At 44.5% G+C, this 22,036-nt stretch overlaps 1 protein-coding gene across 1 annotated transcript in view; it reads right to left on the minus strand.

Moving 5' to 3' along the window:
• The window catches only part of nell2a (neural EGFL like 2a), a 449,405-nt gene that overhangs the window by 410,865 nt on the left and 16,504 nt on the right, over positions 1-22,036 (minus strand). The window contains exons 4-5 of the mRNA XM_054733610.2: positions 19,771-19,944; positions 16,290-16,386 (exon numbers count right to left, since the gene is read on the minus strand). Coding sequence (XP_054589585.1) covers positions 16,290-16,386; positions 19,771-19,944 — 271 coding nt within the window. The remainder of the gene's footprint in view (positions 1-16,289; positions 16,387-19,770; positions 19,945-22,036) is intronic.

Here is a 22,036-nt window from a genome sequence, read left to right on the forward strand (position 1 = left end):
CACACACACACACACACACACACTGAGGATGACGGCAGAGGTTAATGCATAAAAAGTAGACAAGAACGCAGATGGGCAGAGCACACTCATTTACTCCAACTTGAGATGATGAGAAGCAGAAAAATACAAACACAAAAAGAAAAACACACCTGTTTACCGAGGAGCAGTAATTTGCTGAACTCGCAGCTGAATATAACAGCAGTAAATCAGGGAGTTAGTCAAAACATGTTTTTCTGTGTTAAGAGTAGCTCTGAGGAAATGCGTCCTCTGGGTTGTTTTTTGATGACTCATCTCATATCTAAACATCAACAGGAAGCTAAGTGAACTGACAGAGTGGGAGTTTTAAGAGGACACGTAGAAGATTACTTTTAGTCTCTCTCATGTCCTCCGATAAGCAAAACCAGGAGACACAGATTCTCTGTGGTGCAAAACTCCTAAATCATAGTCTTTTGTGCTTTGTGTCCAAACATCAAACGCGCCCAGACACTAGGCGTGTGAATGTAGACACTCTGTTACCATGGCAACCTGACCCGGTTCACTCCTCCAGAGCATTTATTACCCTTTACAGAAGAGGAGCAGTGCAACTTTAGGAGAAATTGTTTTTTAAATTGTCTTGCCACTTCAATTTACCGGCCATAAATATCAAATCCTGCGGAAATGACGCGCCCATTTTTCACAACTAAATGCCAGGATGGAAGCAGATAGGAGATCAAACTTGTAATGAATCCATAAAACTATACATTTATTTTGGTGCCATGGTACGGATTTCCTAGCGTGCAACTGGGACCAACTTGTTTTGAGCTGTGATTAATGCAACATGGTGGGATTCTGTGAAGCCGAAGCCACAGCGAACAGAAAATCAGAGCGTTTTGACTCGCGTTTTATGACAAATTTGCTGGTTAAATTGAACATGTGCATGAGGTTTAGTGATAAAATGGGTTTATATCAAATCTGCCATGTTTTATTGGATCTATTTTAAAAAGGAGATTGAGAGCAAAGCAAGCTTGATGCAGGAAGTAAAAGAGCTGTTGGTTGTCTGATGAATGAGCTGAAGGATGAAAACCAACAACCTGGGAAATTCTTCACCAGCAGGAAAGTGGAGATTTATATAAACAGACAATCAAAAATAAAACACTTTTCATCAGATTTCAGAAAGTAACAGCATAGAACAAAACTGGAAAGAGTTTTAGTTCCTAGGGTCTAAACAGAACCTGAGACAAAACAAGATTTATCACTTCTACAGTTTTTGGTAACTCGGTCAAAAAGACAAAAAGGTCATTTTCCTGCTAGATTTTACTATGATGTAGGAGAATAAGATTAAGGACTTTTACAATCAAAGCTGCATCCTTACAAGTGAGTCTTTTTTTTGTTTCCAATGTGGGCTGGACACAGTTCTCATCCAGAGAAAGGTGGAGAGTCTTTGTCTCGAGTAAACATTAAGCACACTTGGTGTCTTCTTCACGTGATGAGATGGAGCAGGTGGTGATATAACATCAGGGCTTCATCTCCGGAAATTAGGCCTTTGCTTCAGTTTGTTGTAATGAAGAAGGGACTGAGCCAGAAAGGCAAAGCTCTTTAAAGCTTTTTAACTCTCAACTATGGTCACAAGTTTGGGATCAAGACCAACAAAAACAAACAAATATCTGGATACAAGCTGCTGAAATAAGCATTATTTGTAGGGTGGCCAGGCTCAGCCTCAGAGGTAAGGTGAGGAGCTCCATCATCTGAGGAACTTCAACACATCAACAGGAGTCAGATGCGGTGGTTCTGGTATCTGATTACTGCCTGGTTTTGACCCACTTTTGTGGACCAATCACAGTGTTCAATCAGTTTGAAACCCCCTATAGAGAGCTGTGATTGACCCACCAGGAGCGTTCCTAGACCAAACCTTGCAAAGCAAGATTTGGTCTAGTTCACTAGGCTACGTGGTACCAGCTTTGAAGAAGAAGAAGAAGAAGAAGAAGAAGAAGAAGAAGAAGAAGAAGAAGAAGAAGAAGAAGAAGAAGAAAATATCTTTTCTATAGCGCCTCTCAAGATAAAAATTACGAGGCGCTTCACACAAAAAAATGTAAAATATAAAAAATGAATTTAGAAAATGGTTAAAAATATATTTAAAATGACCAAAAAATAGACAATTGTCATTAAAATGTAAAGAGAGAGAGAGAGAGTGAAAAGATAAGAGGGAAATCAGTGGATCCTGAGGAAGGTGGAATAGGTGGGGAGAGCAGAACAAAGAGAGGGTGATGAAGGTCACACCAAAACCAGCTTATGTTTATTTATTTGGCAGATGCTTTTATCCAAAGCGACTTACAATTTATAACCTATTGGGCATGTTGTGATCTGTGGGGGAAACCGGAGTACCCCGAGGAATCCCATGCATGCATGGGGAGAACACGCAACTCCACGCAGAAAGGCCGCAGCTGAGTTTCGAACCTGCGACCTTCGTGCTGCGAGGTAACAGTGCTAACCACTGTGCCACCATGCTTAAACAAGTGAGTTTTCAGCTGCTTTTTAAAGGAGACCACTGAGTCCACTGATCTCAGGCTCAGGGGGAGAGAGTTCCAGAGTCTGGGGGCCACAGCAGCAAATGATCTGTCACCTTTGTTCTTTAGCCTGGTGCTGCACAACCAGTAGGCTTTGATCACTGGACCTCAGGGACCTGCTGGGGGTGTAGGGACTAAGAAGATCTCCAATGTATGATGGTGCTTGTCCATGTAAGGCCCTATAGACCAAAACCAGGATCTTGAAACCTGAAGTTGACTGGCAGCCAGTGAAGCTGGAGGAGAAGCGGGGTGATGTGGATGTATTTGGAAGACTTGGTCAGAAGCCGAGCACAGGCATCCTGAACCACCTGTAGACGGTTCAGGGAGGTTCTGCTCAGACACGTGAAAAGAGAGTTACAGTAGTCTAAGCGTGAGGAGATGAAGGTGTCGATAACTGTCTCAAGTTCAGAGCGAGACAGAATGGGAATCAGCTTAGCAATGTTCCTGAGATGGAAGAAGGAAGAGCGAACAAGAGAACTGACATGAGAATCCAGGGTGAGAGCTGAGTCAAAGGTCACGCCAAGATTTTTGACCGAGGGTTTAGTGTGAGAACCAAACTGACCAAGACAGACTCTGACTTTGGGAACCAGCTTGTCTGCGGCACAGATGAGGATCTCAGCCTTGCCTTCATTCAGCTGTAGAAAGCTCCCAGCCATCCAGGTTTTGATAGAGTCTACTGTAGCACGAGTTACGGTAAAATAACATGAGCTATGTGTTTAACTATGTTTGGATTAATTCTGGACCAGTGTCAGAAAGCTCTAGATTGAACTACTGAGCCTTGGAACGATCAGTCGAGAAAGGAACAACTCAAGGATAGTTTGAATTCAAATTGTATTGAAAAAAAATTAAATAAAACTTACAACCCTGCCTACCTAAAGCCGGCTTCCTGTAGTGCACAAGCGCACCTTAATTGGGCCCCAAATGAAATTCAACAAAATTAGGAGACCAATCAAAATCCCCATAAAGGATTTATCAGAGCGTTAAAGAGTATCTGCTTCTGGTGTTCAGTTCACTCTCCTTGGTGGGAGAAATCAGAGTCCCTTGTGTGTGTGTTTGTAATTTGTTTCCACTGGTTCCAACACCTGGGTAGATTATAAAGTGTTACTCTTATCTGTGTCAAAGTGAAATGATGTTTCTGAAGTCTTCTGGAGGCGGATTCCACAGCTGATCAATCCGTATTCTGGTCTGTCTACAGTCACTCTCCTTCGGGTTGGCTCGCCACTGAACCCTCAAGGTTCAGATATTGAATGAGCCAATCCTGATCAAAAACCAATCAGAGATTGTGCTGAGACAGCTTGCTACGCTGACACAGCTTCTCACGGCCGAATTTTACTCAAGCGTGCAGATCCAGGATCGTTCAGTTAGTTTGGCAGTTGTTTCCCAGGCAACGGCTACCAGAACAGGAAAAGGTGACCGAACTGAAATAGCCGTCTCAAAACGTGTACGCTGCCTGCTGGCGGAGTGGGGAATTGCAACTCTAAACCACATATTCAACATCAGAACCCACATGTCTCATGTGGGTCACACTAAGCAGGTGTGTAGCAGCTGCAGCTTAGACATCTCATGGGGCTTAAAGGAGATGTACAGTTGGATGTCATCTGCGTAAAGATGGTATGAGATTCCTTTGAAGGAGCTCAGGATGTGCTGAAGAGGATGCAGATAGAGGAGGAAGAGCAGAGGCCCCAGCACAGAACCTTGTGGGACAACATGGGTAAGGGAGGTGATGGAGGACCTAAACGTGGAGACGGACACAGAAAAGAAACACTCAGAAAGATAAGAGAACCACTCCAGAGCAGTTCCTGATAGGCCTACCCAGTCTCTCAGCCTCTCCAGTAGCAGGTGATGGTTAACAGTGTCAAAGGCTGCAGTCAGGTCCAGCAGGACCAGAACAGAACAGTCCCCTGCATCACTGTGGGTCAGAAGGTCATTAGAGACCCTAAGAAGAGCTGCTTCAGTAGAACAAGCTCTACAAAAAACCTGACTGGAAGCTATCATAGATGTTATGTTCATCAAGAGCAGCTGTGAGTTGTTTAGCCACAATATTTTCCAAGATCTTGGAGATGAACGGAAGTTTAGAGATGGGTCTGAAGCTGCTATGGAGAGAGGGGTCGAGACTCGGTTTTTTAGGAAGCGGGTGGAATACAACATTCTTAAAGTAAGCAGGGACCTGACCAGAGACCAGAGAAGCATTAATTATAGAGAGCGCACTGGGACCGATGGACTGAAAAGCACTTTTAAACAAAGACGAGGGTAATATGTCGAGGGGGCATGCAGAGGTCTTCATAGAGTTAACTAGTTTGGTGAGCTCAGGCAAAGAAACAGGAGCAAAGCTATCTAGGATGATGGGCCTGGTTGGAGTCGGGAGAGGCGGCGATAAGGCTAAAGGAGAGATGCTAGACCTAACCTTATTGACTTTGTCCACAAAGAAAGACAGAAAGTTCTCACAGTCTGCAACAGAGTGGATGGAGGCTGTAGGAGAGGCAGGAGAGACAATGCTGCTGATGGTGTTAAACAGCACCTTGGGGGTCCCTTTGCTCTGGGACACCAGGTTGGAAAAATAGGCAACCCTCGCATCTCTGTCTGCAGAGTTAAAGGATGTCAGAAGATCCTTTAGGTGCAGCAGATGGACGTGGAGATGGGTTTTCTTCCACAAGCACTCAATTTTCCTATATTGGTGCTTTAGGCTGCAAAGGCTGTCAGTAAACCAGGGAGTAGGGTTCACTGCAGGAACTGATCCGGTTCTGACAGGACAGATGTTGTCCAGAATGGAGAGGCAGTGCTCGTTAAACTGAGAAGTTAAGGAATCTGGGTCATTATCAGAAGAACAGGGTGGATCAAAAGCAGCAGAAACATTGCTAGCTGTGCTCTCATTAAGAAAACGAGAACTAACCATAAGGCGAGCAGGAGTTGGGGATGCAGAAGCGGACAAGTTAAAGAAAATGCTATGGTGATCTGAAATATAAACGTCCTCAGGACAAACACTGTCAGCATTTAGACTCAAGGTAAAAACAAGGTCTAGAGTGTGCCCCCTGGTGTGTGTGGGGCCAGAAACATACTGGGTAAAGCTGAAGGAGTCCATAAGGCTGGAGAAATTCATGGCAAAGTGGTCCGAGGGATCATCAACGTGGATGTTAAAGTCACCAACAATCACCAGTCTGGACAGCTTCACAGTGGAGGATAGAACATCACTAAACTCCTGAAGGTAAGAAATGTTTGGACCAGGTGGATGATAGACCACAGCACAGTAGAACGGGTCCTTACGCCCAACTTTAATCAGCTGCAGTTCAAAGGAAGCAAAGTGACCAGAGGTTGTAGAGCTACATGGAAGATGGTCTCTGAAAACAACAGCTAGGCCACCACCATGACCAGAACCCTGGGGCTGGCTAAGAAAAGAATAACCACTCGGGTAGAATTCAATCAGACCAGAATAATCAGATGTTTGCTGCCAAACTTCAGTCAGAAACAGAAAATCCAGGTTTTTAGAGAGAATTAGATCATTGAGCAGGAAGGATTTATTGTTAACAGAGCGGGTGTTTAATAGAGCCATGCTGAGTGAGGTGGAGGAATCAGAAACTACAGAAACAGCTGGAGTTAGTGGACGTAAATTAGCAGGGTTAGATCCACGGTGTTTATAAAAACCACTTATGGAGGGAACAGGAGGAGAAACCACTGAAGAATGATGATAAACAGACCTTAAAAAACTTGGACGGAGAAACCGCGCCACAACGCAGCCTGGCAGGAATGCGGATGTGGCGCTCAGGTCACCAAACAAAGGACAAGAAGCTAGAAGATCGCGCAGATGTTTACCAGATAAACCACACATTAAGAGAAGTCTTATTCTCACCTGGATTCCTGCTCGTTTACCTCTTTTCCTCCGATGTTTTCCCCGGACGGGATAAACATCGCTGGAGCGTCCTGGTAGGAATAATTTGTTTCCGGGCCAGCGCGCCGCTCAGGTTAACTAACAGGGAGGTAACTCCTCGGTGCATCTTGGGCGATCGTGAACGAACGGAAGGACAAAAGAGTCTGGCGATCATAGGAGATGGTAGCAGGGACACTACTGAAGAGGGTCGCAGATAGGAGCAAGGTGGAAAAGAGGAGGTTAGTGCAGAAAAGTTTGAAAAAGTGGCCGGTGACCGTGGCTAAGCCAAGCACCAGCGCCATCTTGTTACCGACCGCAACCCAGGCTGTTACAGACCGTCACACCTCTGATCAAAAATACGAGATTAAAGGTACAATATGTAAGAATGACATTCCCTGGTCAAATGTGGTCACTGCAGGCCATTTACATTAACTTTCTCACCACCATTCTGTAAGTTTCATGGCTGATGCCATTTATGGATCAGCACCGGAAGATTCTACACGACGAGCCATACACATTAAGTTGATAAGTAGATTCCGTAAATCCTCTAATAAAGGCCGGTATTCAATTAAAGGCCGGGTCTCCAATTATGGCCGGTGTCGGAGTCAACGGAGGTAAATAATGGCCGGTCTCTTATTGTGGCCGGGTGGAATGTGGTAACAAGCAAGTATGAGTGTCCCAGTGATAGGGTTATAGTCCCCAAATCAACCAGCAGGAGGCAGTAGGGGTTCACACAGACCTTTGGTGGGCTTTTTCTTCAACGCTTTGTAACGCTACAGACACGATCCTCTATCACGCTCCTACCACACAGAGTCACGGTGTCAGTTAACCATGCTAATTCAACCCCTCCACAGAGCACACATCACCTTCCCTGTGGCTTACATAACACTCACACAACACGCAAATCAACACATAGGAACTAGCAGAACGATAGGAAACACATATAACACAATACCCAGAATGCACCTGGCTTACAACCCCAGCCAGGTCATTACACTATCAAGTTCAAAGAGAACGTGCTGATTATGCTGCAGAACACTCTGGAGAGCAGCAGTAGGTGGTGTATGAACTAGTCAACTTCACTATACTGTAATCCCTCGCTATTTCGCTGTTCGTTCATCGCGGATTCGCTGCTTCTCGGATTTTTTCTTTGGAGCATTTTTCAGGGGGAATTCGCAGATTCGCAGTATTTTTCACTGATTCGCGGTATTTTTCTATGCGAAATATCAAGAAATTCTTGTTTTTTTCATCAATTTCATCCTAAAATGCACTTTTTGTAATAAAACTAAAAAAAAACAAGTTAAAAAAAATTTTTTCTTGAGTTTTACCCACAAAAAGAGAATGTGATCATACGATAATTCAATAGGGAGCGTGGTTTCACGGAAGCGGAAGTGATAGCGTCGGTGAAACGCCGGCTGATCTAGGAAACCCCCGAGCGTTCGAGCGTCAACGAAGTGACACGGAAATGCCGGGCTTTCCAGAAGTAAGTAAGATAACTTACTATGAGCTGATAGTTCGTTGGATTGATCGGTAGGTTGGAAACTCTGATCATGAATCTGAAGAAACGATGACTGAGTGGTGAGCTGGAAAGGAGACTTCCATTTATAGCCGCGGTTTGTGACGTAGGTGCAACGTGGAGGGAATCCCCGCGAGGGGCATGCTGGGAGTCCCTACTTCGCGGATTTTCACCTATCGCGGCCAGGTCTGGAAAACATCTACCGCGATAAACGAGGGATTACTGAAGTGACTTTTTATGCCTGTCGTCGACTAGTCGCTGTCACGTGATAATGACCGGCAAGATGCAGCCCTCGGAAAAGACAGCAGCCTGCTGTCAGCAGGTGACAAGCTACTGCGTAGGTACTGACACGCGATCGTTCATGTCGGGTCATTTCCTTTAATGATTTCTGTCTTTTATTTGCGCCTGATGTGTATCGCTGCTGTGGAGCGGGGCACATCACCTTGTCCTCCGACACACAGATCACTGATGCAGCCGGCAAGCAGGGAGCGCTCCGCTGTTTTCGCGGTCGGTAGATCTGCCTCCTGAGCACAGCCACTGTAACAATCAGGTGTCGCCACCTCAAAAACTAATTTAACACGCGATCGTTCATGTCAGTTCATTTCCTTTAATGTTTTCTGTCTTTTATTTGCGCCTGATGCGTTTCGCTACATGCTGTGGAGCGGGGCGCTGCGCGCATCACCTTGTCCTCCGACGCACTGATCACTGATACGGCCGTCAAACAGCGAGCGCTCCGCTGTTTTTGCGGTCGGTAGATCTTTTAGAACTGCAGTTCAAAGGTAACTCATGAGGTGAATATATAAGAACACAGGTAGCAGTTTCTCTTTAGGATTCAGAGGAGATGCAGGAAGATAATAAACAGACAGGACAGAAAAATAGTCAAATAAAAACAAGTTAGTTTTTGTACCTGGTGGTTGCAACAAACAGACACCATTGAAGGTCATCAGAAGTGAGGAACAGAAAATGAAATAATTATTTTAATGTTTAGAGCAGCAGGAACTCCGAGAGGCTGAAGGCGCATCAGTGAGTTTGCAGCCACTGAGCAGGGGGAGGGGGGAGATGGCTGAAGCAGAAACTACCATTGTTTAAAGAAATGTGTTTAACTTTGAAAATGTGGGCGCAATTTTCTCTCTCGTCTCTCGTCTTCCTCCGCTTATCCGGGTCCGGGTCGCGGGGGCAGCATCCCAACTAGGGAGCTCCAGGCCGTCCTCTCCCCGTCCTTGTCCACCAGCTCCTCCGGCAGGACCCCAAGGCGTTCCCGGACCAGATTGGAGATGTAACCTCTCCAACGTGTCCTGGGTCGACCCGGGGGCCTTCTGCCGGCAGGACATGCCCGAAACACCTCCCCGGGGAGGCGTCCAGGAGGCCTCCTGACCAGATGCCCAAACCACCTCAACTGGCTCCTTTCGATCCGGAGGAGCAGCGGTTCTACTCCGAGTCCCTCCCGAATGTCCGAGCTCCTCACCCTATCTCTAAGGCTGAGCCCGGCCACCCTACGGAGGAAACTCATTTCGGCCGCTTGTATCCGCGATCTCGTTCTTTCGGTCATTACCCAAAGCTCATGACCATAGGTGAGGATTGGGACGTAGATCGACCGGTAAATCGAGAGCCTGGCTTTCTGGCTCAGCTCCCTCTTCCCCACGACAGATCGGCTCAGCGTCCGCATCACTGCAGACGCCGAACCAATCCGCCTGTCGATCTCCCGATCCCTCCTACCCTCACTCGTGAACAAGACCCCGAGATACTTAAACTCCTCCACTTGAGGTAGGACCTCTCCCCCGACCTGGAGGTGGCAAGCCACCCTTTTCTGGTCGAGAACCATGGTCTCAGATTTGGAGGTGCTGATCCTCATCCCAGCCGCTTCACATTCGGCCGCGAACCTACCCAGCAAGAGCTGAAGGTCAGAGCTGGATGAAGCTAGGAGGACCACATCATCCGCAAAAAGCAGAGACGAGATTCTCCTGCCACCAAACTCGACACACTCCACACCACGGCTGCGTCTAGAAATTCTGTCCATAAAAGTGATGAACAGAACCGGTGACAAAGGGCAGCCCTGGCGGAGTCCAACCCTCACTGGGAACAGGTCCGACTTACTACCGGCTATGCGGACCAAACTCACGCTCCTCTGGTAAAGGGACTGAATGGCCCTTAACAGAAAGCCACCCACCCCATACTCCTGGAGCGTCCCCCACAGGGTGCCCCTGGGGACACGGTCATAAGCCTTCTCCAAATCCACAAAGCACATGTGGATTGGTTGGGCAAACTCCCATGCCCCCTCCATCACCCTTGCAAGGGTATTGAGCTGGTCCACAGTTCCACGGCCAGGACGAAAACCACATTGCTCCTCCTCTATCTGAGATTCAACTATCGATCGGACCCTCCTCTCCAGTACCTTGGAGTAGACCTTTCCAGGGAGGCTGAGGAGTGTGATCCCCCTATAGTTGGAACACACCCTCAGGTCACCCTTCTTAAAGATGGGGACCACCACCCCGGTCTGCCACTCCCTAGGAACTGCCCCCGATGACCACGCAATGTTGTAGAGACGTGTCAACCATGACAGCCCTACAACATCCATAGCCTTGAGATACCCAGGACGAACCTCATCCGCCCCCGGGGCTCCGCCGCTGTGTAGTTGTTTGACTACCTCAGCAACTTCTGCCCCCGAGATCGGACAGTCCATCCCCAGGCGTCCCAGCTCTGGTTCCTCCTCGGAATGCGCATTGGTGGGATTGAGGAGCTCCTCAAAGTATTCCTTCCACCGTCCGACTATAGCCTCAGTTGACGTCAGCAGCTCCCCATCCCCACTGTAAACAGTGTGAGCGAGTTGCTGCCTTCCTCTCCTGAGGCGCCGGACAGTTTGCCAGAACCTCTTTGGAGCCGATCGATAGTCTTTCTCCATGGCCTCACCAAACTCCTCCCACGCCCGAGATTTTGCCTCGGCAACTGCCTCTGCTGCACCCCGCTTGGCTATCCGGTACCTGTCTGCTGCCTCCGGAGACCCACAGACCAGCCACGCCCTGTAGGCCTCCTTCTTCAGTCTGACGGCTCCCCGAACCTCTGGTGTCCACCAGCGGGTACGGGGGTTGCCACCACGACTGGCACCGGCCACCTTACGACCACAGCTAGCAACAGCCGCCTCGACAATCGCAGAGTGGAACAAGGCCCACTCTGACTCAATGTCCCCCACTGCTCTCGGGACGTGGTCAAAGCTCTGCCGGAGGTGGGAGTTGAAGACCGTCTTGACAGGTTCTTCTGCCAGGCGTTCCCAGCAGACCCTCACTATGCGTTTGGGTCTGCCAGGTCTACGCGGCATGTTCCCTTGCCATCTGATCCAACTCACCACCAGGTGGTGATCAGTTGACAGCTCTGCCCCTCTCTTCACTCGGGTGTCCAAAACATATGGCCGCAGGTCAGATAATACGACTACAAAATCTATCATCGACCTGTGACCTAGGCTGCCCTGGCACCAAGTGTACCGGTGGGCATCCTTATGTTCGAACTTGGTGCTCGTTATGGCCAAACTGTGGCTTGCACAGAAGTCCAATAACAAAACACCGCTCGAGTTCAGATTAGGTGGGCCGTTCCTCCCAATCACACCCCTCCAGGTCAAGCTGTCATTGCCCACGTGAGCATTGAAGTCCCCCAGCAGGACAATGGAGTCCCCTGATGGAGCACTATCTAGCACTCGTCCCAGGGACTCCAAAAAGGGTGGGTACTCTGAACTGATATTTGGCCCATAAGCACAAACAACAGTCAGGACCCGTTCCCCGACCCGAAGGCGCAAGGAAGCTACCCTCTTGTCCCCCGGGGTAAACCCCAACACACAGGCAGAGAGTCTCGGGGCTAACAAAAAGCCAACCCCAGCCCTCCGCCTCTCAACCGGAGCAACTCCAGCAAAGTAGAGTGTCCAACCCCTCTCCAGGTCTCGGGTTCCAGAGCCAATGCAATGTGTCGAGGTGAGTCCGACTATATCTAGCCGGTACCGCTCAACCTCTGCCACAAGCTCCGGCTCCTTCCCCGCCAGCGAGGTGACGTTCCATGTCCCAAAAACTAGTTTTCTTGTCCGGGGATTGGACCGCCAAGGCTCCCGCCTTGGTCTGCCACCCGATTCGCATTGCACCGAACCCTTCATGTTCCTCCTGTGGGTGGTGGGTCCACAGTTGGACGAGCCCATGTATCCGGTTCGGGCTGGGCCCGGCCGGGCCCCATGGGCGAAAGCCCGGCCACCAGGCGCTCGCTCACGGGCCCCAACCCCAGGCCTGGCTCCAGGGTGGGACCCCGGTAACCCTCCAGGCCGGGTACTCCGACTCTTCGTTTTAACCGCCATGAAAGATCCTTCGAACCGTTCTTTGTCTCACCCTTCACCTAAGACCAATTTGTCATGGGAGACCCTACCAGGGGCACTAAGTGCCCCAGACAACATAGCTCCTAGGATCATTAGGGCACTCAAACTCCTCCACCACGATAAGGTGACGGTTCAAGGAGGAGCGGGCGCAATTTTAATTGTCAAAAACTCCAGCAAACCATTAGTTCATTTTGCTCAATTAGAAATAGAGGCCTGCCTCTAATACTGGCTCTCCTTCCAATAAAGGCCTGGAGCTTGATGAGCTTGAGTCAAACACAGGCCCGGGTCTGTATTGGAGGATTTACGGTAAATACGTTGCCATATCTGGTGTTAGCACTCTTGGTTGTTTTATGGTAGGGAGCACTTACTACACTTAATATGGTAATATGTCTCCAGCATCGGCGGAAGTGCAGTTGTTTGCCATCTTGCTCATTAAAGGAAATAAAACACTCAACAGACTCAACGTAAAACATACATTTCACTGTAATATGGAGTTGTTGGTCATTGCAAAAAGTAGCTTGAGATATTCTATAGCCGACTGTTAGCATTGTTAGTTCAATATTAGCCTCTAGCCTGATTCACCCAACATTAGAGTAAAACATAAAGATGCAATGGCTTCTTACGGGGTAATAGAAATATGTTCTGGGTCACTCCTGTTTCTGGCTTTGGCTCTTTAAACAACTCTGGAGCTTTTTGTGAGCTGGGGTCGAAATACGTATGCCGGCGTTGCTGCGTTAGCTCAGCGCAGACTCTGCAAACTCGCGGGCTCACAGATTTTAAACAAAAACTTTGTCTCTCTTTAGTTTTTTGGAAAGAAAAAAACTGACAACCCCCCAACCAGCTGAAAATGAAAAATGTTTCAGTATAACCTTCCTTCCAACAATTGAGACAGACTGTTGTGTGATTGTTTCACTGTAGACATATTACTCCTTAACTATAGTGTATTTATATTGCGCACATGCAACTTCTTAGCATGGACTATTTTGTCCCTCATTGTCCTCCACCTCCTCGTATGGTTGGACTCCTCCAATCTTTGCCCATAATTTAATTCTAAAAATTTAAAGTTTGCTGTGTATCTTTGTACTCCTTCACACACTGGTGTATAAAAGCTCATATCGTCAGACGTCTTTTTCAGTTTGTTCCGTTTCTGCCACTAAATATTTAAAGCACATGTTTTATTTGGGGTGGGGTCATTTCTTGGGGAAGCAGTGCTGTTGACAAATTTAAAGGAAGTGGCATCGTGACTAATCACAGGTTTGCAGTCTCCGTCACATTCGACAAACAGTGAAAAGATTGTCTCAGTCACCCTACGTCAGTGTTTTACAGCGTTGCGTCTCTCTGTTGATGGAGTTCATGGAGAAGTATAAACCAGTCTTAAGAAGAGCTGGAGAGTGTCTTTGAGTTAATGATTCACTGGATTTCCCTCCTGGACCTCTTACATTCAAAAGCCATTCTTAGGTAAGAGATGGATGGATGGATGGATGGATGGATGCCAGAAACAAAGTCCAACCCAAGCCAAATATGTGTTAAACAAAAGGGGCAGACTGAACTTACAATCAAAAACTCACATTAAAAAAATGAAAATGTCCAGAAAAATGTGAAATGCTACAAAAGGTATTAACATAATGTCTGTTTTAACAGTTTGCTTCATTAGCATATGTATAATGTAACACTGATGGAGTACAACAATTGAGTCACTGCAGCTACCGTGTTCCACAAGAATCTGTGATGAAGAGCTGCAGAAACACTCATTCTATTACTAATACTGGTTTGGCAAACACCCACAAAACAAATGTTTCTGTGTGTTAGCATGTACTCTAATGAATCTGTGTGTTTGAAAAAGATTTGCCTTCACAGCAACTAATCAGGATGAGAGATGGTGCTACGTAGAAAGATTAGTGTCTGACCTGTGTGGCTTCTTTCATCACCTCATTAAAGGAAAGGAAGTGCCAGAACACTTGTGTAAAATACTGTCAACTACATTCACACAAACATCATTGCTCCGTAGTACAAAGGACCAAGTACAGCACAGTGTGTTAACCCTTTGTAGAGCAAGTGACTGAATTTCATTCCTGAGCAAACTGTAAATCTTGACTTACAGTCTGAACTTGACATTTTTTAGGTAATTTTTTAATGCGGTTAGAAAAATTTGTTAAAATGTTCCTTTAAATAAAAAAATGTTCCAGAAGTAAAAATATAAAACTATTTAACAATAAATAAATATATTTCAGAATCAGAATCAGAAGTTTTTATTGCCATATGTGTGCCAAGTCACAACATTAGGAAATTGCTGCGGTATTTATCAATGAAAAGAAGTTGGAAGTGTAGAAAAATGTGACACTGGGAAAAACTTATGATAAATGATAAAAGGCCCACAGTCAGAAGGCTCTAAAGTGCTTTACGCTACAGTGTATCGTTCATCCATTCACACACACATTCACACACTGATGGTGATGAGTTACAATGCTGCCATAGCTGACTTACTAAAAGTAAAACAACATCATCAGATAAAAATGCATGCTTAAGTACTTCAGTGAATGTATTTTAAAGAGTTAATCATTAGCAACAGTAGATAATCTGAAGATGCTCACAAGTTTCTTGAAGCCAAACATTTTTCAAGGTGTGGAACACTCATGTTCAGTTGTCTCTAGGAATGAAGACCTTGTAAGTCATACTCTGGGTACAAAAAGACCTGGTGCGCCTGTCTCAGGACCATGGACAGTTCCTTCAAAGGCACATGCACATTAAGCATGTCTGTGTCCTTAAGCCATTCACTGCCATTGACGACTACAGTCGTCATTTTAGATACAACCATTCACTGCCAATTTTTTTACTGTTTGCTGCATTTTTTTACTGTTTGGGCATCGGAACGAGCCCCCGCACCGCAAGAACAAACATCTCAGCTCTGAAGCCGATCTTCATCCCGTATACGTCACACGTCACATGATCAGGAAGCAGAAAATCTATGTGTTAGGAGATCGTTTTGGGCCACTGCTGTAAAAAAAAAAGCGAGGCGTGAACCGGAAAAGCTTCTGCCGATCACAATTCAACAACGGTTTATGAAAGAACGGATAGCGCTCGAAACACGGGGATTCTTCCTGGTGTAAGAGAAGAGTCACCGCTTTGTTTTGGTTGTTTTGGCGTCAACACCATCCTAGCATGCAACGTTCTGTGACTCTTAAAAAAAACTGTAAAAACGGTGTGAAACGCTGGCAGCGAAGGCCTTAAGCGATCAAGAAACGGCTGGCAGTGAATGAGTTAATGCTGCATGTTTCAGGAAAACCAAATGTACTTTTTCTTTGCTCTATTTAGTGGTTAAAGGTCACAATAATAGCTTACTGCCTGTGTGTGTTTACCTGTACTTTTGTTGTTATTTTTCTTCTGCCTTTTCTCTAAGTGTATGTGCTGCTGTTGCAAGTGAATTTCCCCATTGTGGGATGAATTAATTCTATTCTATTCTATTCTATTCTATTCTATTCTATTCTATTCTATTCTATTAAAAGAGGCACAGTAGCTTGTCTTTTTAATGCTGATCATTGAATCTATTTATTTTCAGTTAATTCACACTTTTTTAAGGACTCTATGCCCCAGCATCCAACTCTGGACTTTCTACTGGAAACATACTGTATTTTTGTCTATCTGGTAAACAATACTGTAGACCGAGCTTAATGAGCAGAGTCCACAGGCTATTTAATGAATTCCCCCAAATCAGCACCATGGGAGTTGCTGAGATAATTGTACTGGGCTTAGCTGCAAACAATGACAGAAAAAGAAATCTGTTCCTAGACTGAAACACTCTCAAATTAAAATGGTGAGTTGAGAAATGCATGCTATTAAACTCCACAGCCATGATAAATAAAACCAAACAAGACAAACAGAATGAGAAAATTGTAGAAACCAAGATGGGGTGAGAAGATAGTGCGTTTGCAAGTCTGAATTATTTATTATGTGTTAGCATGATGCATCAAGACGGGCATCAGCATTAATATATTCTAAGAAAGAAGTTTGCTCTGCAGCTTTAACCTTGAAGAAGCCATGAGCAGCATTTCTCTGTCCCAGCCAGAAGGAAGTGTCCTCTGGTATGTCCATGTAGGGAGCTTCCACCACCCGCTCATAGATCCTGGAAAACACACAGAGAGGTCAAAAGCTAAATATATTAAGTTGTACCTGAAACTCATGGATTACATTCAGGGATCATGTAATAAGAAACAGTTTCCCAACAGATTTCAGGTCTTTGGCCTGATCAATTCTCCCGTTAACTTTGTCCCTGAGGAGAGGACGGACAGCCACATGCTTTCTGAGGGACATGTGGTGGTACCGTCTGCTTCTTTCATTGTGCCAAGGAGATTTATCACAAACAGTCACACCCAAGTCAGAACATACAGCAGGTGTATAAATAATGTGGGTTTATTTAAGGTATGATTTTCTCTAGAACAGTGAGAAGAAAAAATGCACGTTATTATTATTTTTTTTGTATAAAGTTTCAATAACTACTGTCCTCAGCAAAGATCAATGTTTATTACTGCCATTACTGAGATCAATGTTTATTACTGCCATTACTGTGTCTTAATAATGACACATATTATTATTATTATTATTAGTAGTAGTAGTAGTAGTAGTAGTAGTTTTAGTAGTAGTAGTAGTAGTAGTGGTATTACTAGTAATAGTAGTAGAAGTAGCTGTAGTAGTAGTAGCAGCAGCAGTAGTAGTATTAGTAGTAGTAGTAATAGTAATAGTAGTAGTAGTATTAGTATTACTAGCAGTAGTAATAGAAGAGGCAGTAGTAGGAGCAGCAGTAGTAGTAGTAGTAATAGTAGTAGTAGTAATAGTAGCAGCAGCAGTAGTAGTAGTAGTAGTAGTAGTAGTAGTAGTAGTAGTAGTAGCAGTAATAGTAGTGGTAGTAGTAGTAGTAGCAGTAATAGTAGTAGTAGTAGTAGTAGTTGTTGTTGTAACAGTAGTAATAGTAATAGTAGTAGTAGTAGTAGTAGTAGTAGTGGTGGTGGTGGTGGTGGTAGTAGTAGTAGTAGTAGCAGTAGTAGTAGTAATAGTAGTAGTAACAGTAGTAGTAGTAGTACTAGTAGTAGTAGTAGCAGTAGTAGTAGTAGTAGTAGCAGTACTGGTAGTAATAGTCCCAAAATAAGTCACATTATTATAAAATGTCATGGTGCGGTTATTTTTCTGTCCGACACAAATATTCCAACCCAGTCAGGCTCCAGTAAAACCAGTGGACAGAACAGCTGACCCATTATAAAAGATAGATGATGCAGGTTTACTTCATTAATGTCGGTGATGCAGGAGTTTACTAAACAGGAAGCTATCCCTCAAAAGCCTCTCACCCACAATAAATGGCAGTAGTGTTAAATGAGCCAAGCAGCCAGCCTAAAAACACTGCTAATGCATCCTGAACCAGAAACAGTGCTGAGTAAACACGTCTGCAACCCTTTCCTGCTGGCAGTTTTCATGTTTACAGTGTTAAACAAATCCAATAAATAAATATGATCTTCTAATAAAGTTTGTGTTAATATTTGCCAATAATCAAAGTGGGTGTTGAGATTTGTTTTTCTGTTAAAGTTAATCAGAACATATTTGTTACGTTCTTTCTGTGTTTTCCATCCAATTTAAATGTTTGTGATTCTTCATCATACACAGAGCAAGACGAGCTTGTTAGAAACCTGTGGATACCTTACGTGGGCAATAAATGAAGGAAAACAACAAGAAAAGAAAAACAAGACACTGAACTAAAAAAGCAGAGAGAATAGAGACAAAATCAGCAATAACCTTTCCATACATCAAAGGCATAACAGAAAATATAATAGCAGTGATGGAAAACTACAACAAAAACACACCAACAAAACCATGTGTGACAGTTAGAAAAACGCTAGTACACCAAAAAATGTAGATATCATTAGAACTAAAATTTGGAGTCATAAACGAAATACCATGCAAACTCTGCAATAAAACATGCATAGGAGAAATAGGACGCCAAATCAACAGACGAACAATAGAACATAAAAAAAGAATGTGAGAAGAAAACAAGTCAAAGTCACACAAGAGCAGGAAAACAAGGGGCAGAAAGTACAATAAAGAAATCAGCTATGACAGACCACTGCACAGCTGCACTTTGCTCAAAAAATGTCCTCCCAAAACAGCTGCAGCCATTGCACACATCTGGATCCCTGCTTTATGTAGTTTCCATGAGTCATAAAACATGAAAAAAAATATATAAAACTACTTTGGCAATCAAACTACAAAAAGTACTTTTTGCAAACAAACCGATTCAATTTGGGTCTTTAATTGCAACAAGAACATTTCAATGACAGCTGCAGTCATGTCCAGTCATCCAACTTTACACAAAACGTGTTGCATTCGAGTCACGGGAACTGATTCTAAATGATTACAGCTGAAATGTCATGTTTTCCTGCACATTTTGTTTGTTTTAACTAGTCACAGTCACGATCCAGTGAGGTACTGATTAATTGTTCTTTTTGAGTGTTGGTCCCAACTCGACAGGTTTGTGAAACAGTCAACAAAGCAGTAAAACTAGTGAAAAACTAGTGGTCACATAGCAGGAACGGCAATAGCAGACGAGTCGTGTACAGGAGGTAAATCCTTCTTTCACAAATACTCAAAATAATTTTAGAAGTTTACTTAATGTTTGCTCTATCTGCTTGGCCTTTGTTCGGTCATAGAGATGCTAAAAAATAAACATCCTTGCAGTATCTGCACCTCCTAATGAAAACATCTCTCTCACACAGCAAGACAACCTACAAATGTTGGGAGGTGCACAACCATCAGAGATGACACAAACCCACCCTGCATAACGATCACTGTGACATTTATTTTGGCACGAGCCACAGTTTGTGTGGCCAAGGATGGTATTCTAAAGTGCGATGGAAGAGATCCTGAACAGTGAGACTGGATGTAACACAAGAAACTGCTATTTTAGTACCCTCATCATCTTGTGATCACAAAGCAAACGAGACCAGTTTCTTTGGCTAATGAGATCAATCTAAACTTAGCACAAAATGTAAGAAAAGTAACTATCGACAGAAGAATATTTCAGGGGATTTTGGCACTGTTCATGTTTATTTGTGTTGCTCATTTCAAGGATGCACAATCCTTACATGCTAAACTGCGTAGTGAAGGTGACTGACTGGTGCTCCAGCCTTTTGAGATTCATTGCCAAGATGCATCATCACAACAAAGGAATGCTCAACCGAATACAAATGTTCTTACTTTTTTGTGCTAAGATTAGCTTAAATATGAATATTTTCCAAGAAAAGCACCAACAATTAAAGAATATAGAAGCAAGAACTTTCAGCTTCCATACATTCTTCCATCTTTAATTTGGAAACTGTCTTGTTTATTTTTCCTTCAGTCGCTCCTGAATTAGACTCAACACCTTCTTGCCCTGTAGTATGTTCGAAGCATTTTTGACATCATTGTACAACAGAGAAGTTTGACTTTTAAAACTCACTCACATTAACTTATATCTGTGTCTGACCTGTTGCAGTCGACGTGTAAGATGACATGAGAGGCGCTGACAGCTATGGAGACCTTATGCCACTGGTCATCTGCCAGGCTGTAAGGAAACACCTCAGTGTGGTCCTGGTGGCTCCTGGTGCGATAATGAAGCCGCACCTCACTGCGCTGTCCGCTGCTCTCCAGCTCCAGGAACCTGCAGAAGAAAAAACCGGCAGGAGCTGGTTTTAGTAGCAACAACATGATGGCAGCTTCCCCTTCACATTTTGAATGTAAAATAATATTTCTCCTCTTTGAAAGTATCAGAATTGCACAAATCACCTGAGCTTCCAAGCTCAGCATACTGCTGAAAGATAAACACTGTCATCATTCTCAAGCTGACAACCTACATTCCTCAGATCTGCAACAGAGTCTACGATGTTTTTACCTCCGTGGTAATGGTGCCTCATGGCTTGTAAGTGCAGCATCAGCGACATTCAACAATGAACCGCATGTAGCGGTTTAACTTGGTACACTGGAGTAGTAGTATGCTAAGAGAATCCACTCCTCCACAGCACTGAGATTTACTCAGCACAAGACACTAATGGAAAGAGCTGCCAGCACACACTCACCTCTGCTTTTAAAGGCAGACTTATTTAAAGTAGAGTTATTTGCTCGAAACACCATTCCAAAGAAAAATAGATGCTCATGCAAGTGTAGCAACAGAATTGATTTATCTGCAAACCAGATCTAATAGATTTACTCTCCCCTGGTCATGCATGCACATTAATCCCCGGCTCTACAAATGCACTCGCTTACACTTCTGATGCAGAATTAGTCCTTGTCACATTTCCAGATGAAACCATGCAGTGCTGCTTTGTAGAATATGAATGGCTGGGAAAGCTAATCAGCAGTGGGGGAAAGTCATTAACATCCCTGCGAGCTCTCGGCTCAGGACTGACTTAAATGTAGAAACTGTTCAATCAGTGCATTATGTGAAACTCCGATTGCTGTTCTGATCATCCAACGGCTCAGCTACCACAAACTAATGGAAACATTAGCATTCCGGCTGCAGATCGGGTCTCATCAGTTTTCTGCTCAGTTACAGACTCGCTGCTTGCATCATTGATGGACTGTGCATAATGCACCAGCATTTAGGATGATTTGCTTTGTTTATTCAACTAGTGTGTAAAACATCTAAACACCCATCAAATACAAACATCCAGCCTGCTGATGGTATGCACTAAATTTAGAACATGGCTTTATGTATGTACTACAAGATGTCTTTATTACAGATTTGCAGTAGACTATGTCATGGTGGTAGTAGATCTACCTTACCCTGAACCTAAAATCACATATGATGACCAAAAGCTCCAGTAAACATTTGACTGTCCTAAAGGGCACAGAGTCACAAAAACAAGGAGAATTTAAAATGTTATTAATGCACTAAGGGATCGATCTTTTAGGATGGTCTCTATGTGTATTGTAATACAGCAGGTGCTGAATTTGTGGTTAACATTTTTTTAAAGTGTGCTTCACTTATTAAATCAATACATTTGCAGTGGTCTCTAGTTAGAATGAATGCCTAGTTAGTCATATTCGAGGAAGAAATAAGTGCAGAAGTGTCTGAATCAGCACAGAGAATTCAGCTGGAGGAGAAAGTAGCTTCAGACGACAGGATTTAGAGTCTTGTTTCTGGATATTTGGAAATTTTCCTTCTGATTGGCTAACAGAAACTTGACTAACACTGAGTCTGTTTGCTTTGTAACACTGATGTTTAATCTCCACAAATAAAACAAGCCTTGAGGAGTTCTGCTGTGTGGTGAAATGGCTAATGCTAACGGTTAGCTTCTGCTAATCGAGACGTTCTCTGTCGTTTCCTGGACTCTAAACCAACAGCAGCCTTTCCCATCCCAAGTCAAGATGGGTGAGTCCATGAATGTTAAGTGACAGTGTGATGTAAATTTGCCATGCATTTCACTGTCTATGTTGTCGTTCTTTTTTTAAAACACAGAAACGGTTTTGTTACCTGTTGACGCTATGTTTCGCTGACGGCTGCCGGCTTCTTCAGGCTGACGCTGATGGTGGCGCATCCCTTCCTTCTCCGTTTATCTGCGGGCAGCAGAGGACGTTGTCGCCCTCTACTGCCCGCTGTCCCCTCTCCGACGATGCAGTCCCATGCGTGGTCCAGCGTGTAAACTCTGTCGTCCCTGTTCATGGTCCCACATCCACGTCTCCTTATCTCGATTGCTTCCTTGATCCATCTTTTGTATTTTTGTTGTTCAGTGGTTATGAAAATACAAAAGATG

This window comes from Nothobranchius furzeri, chromosome 4 (assembly GCF_043380555.1).
Source record: "Nothobranchius furzeri strain GRZ-AD chromosome 4, NfurGRZ-RIMD1, whole genome shotgun sequence".
NCBI classification, from domain to species: Eukaryota; Metazoa; Chordata; class Actinopteri; order Cyprinodontiformes; family Nothobranchiidae; genus Nothobranchius; species Nothobranchius furzeri.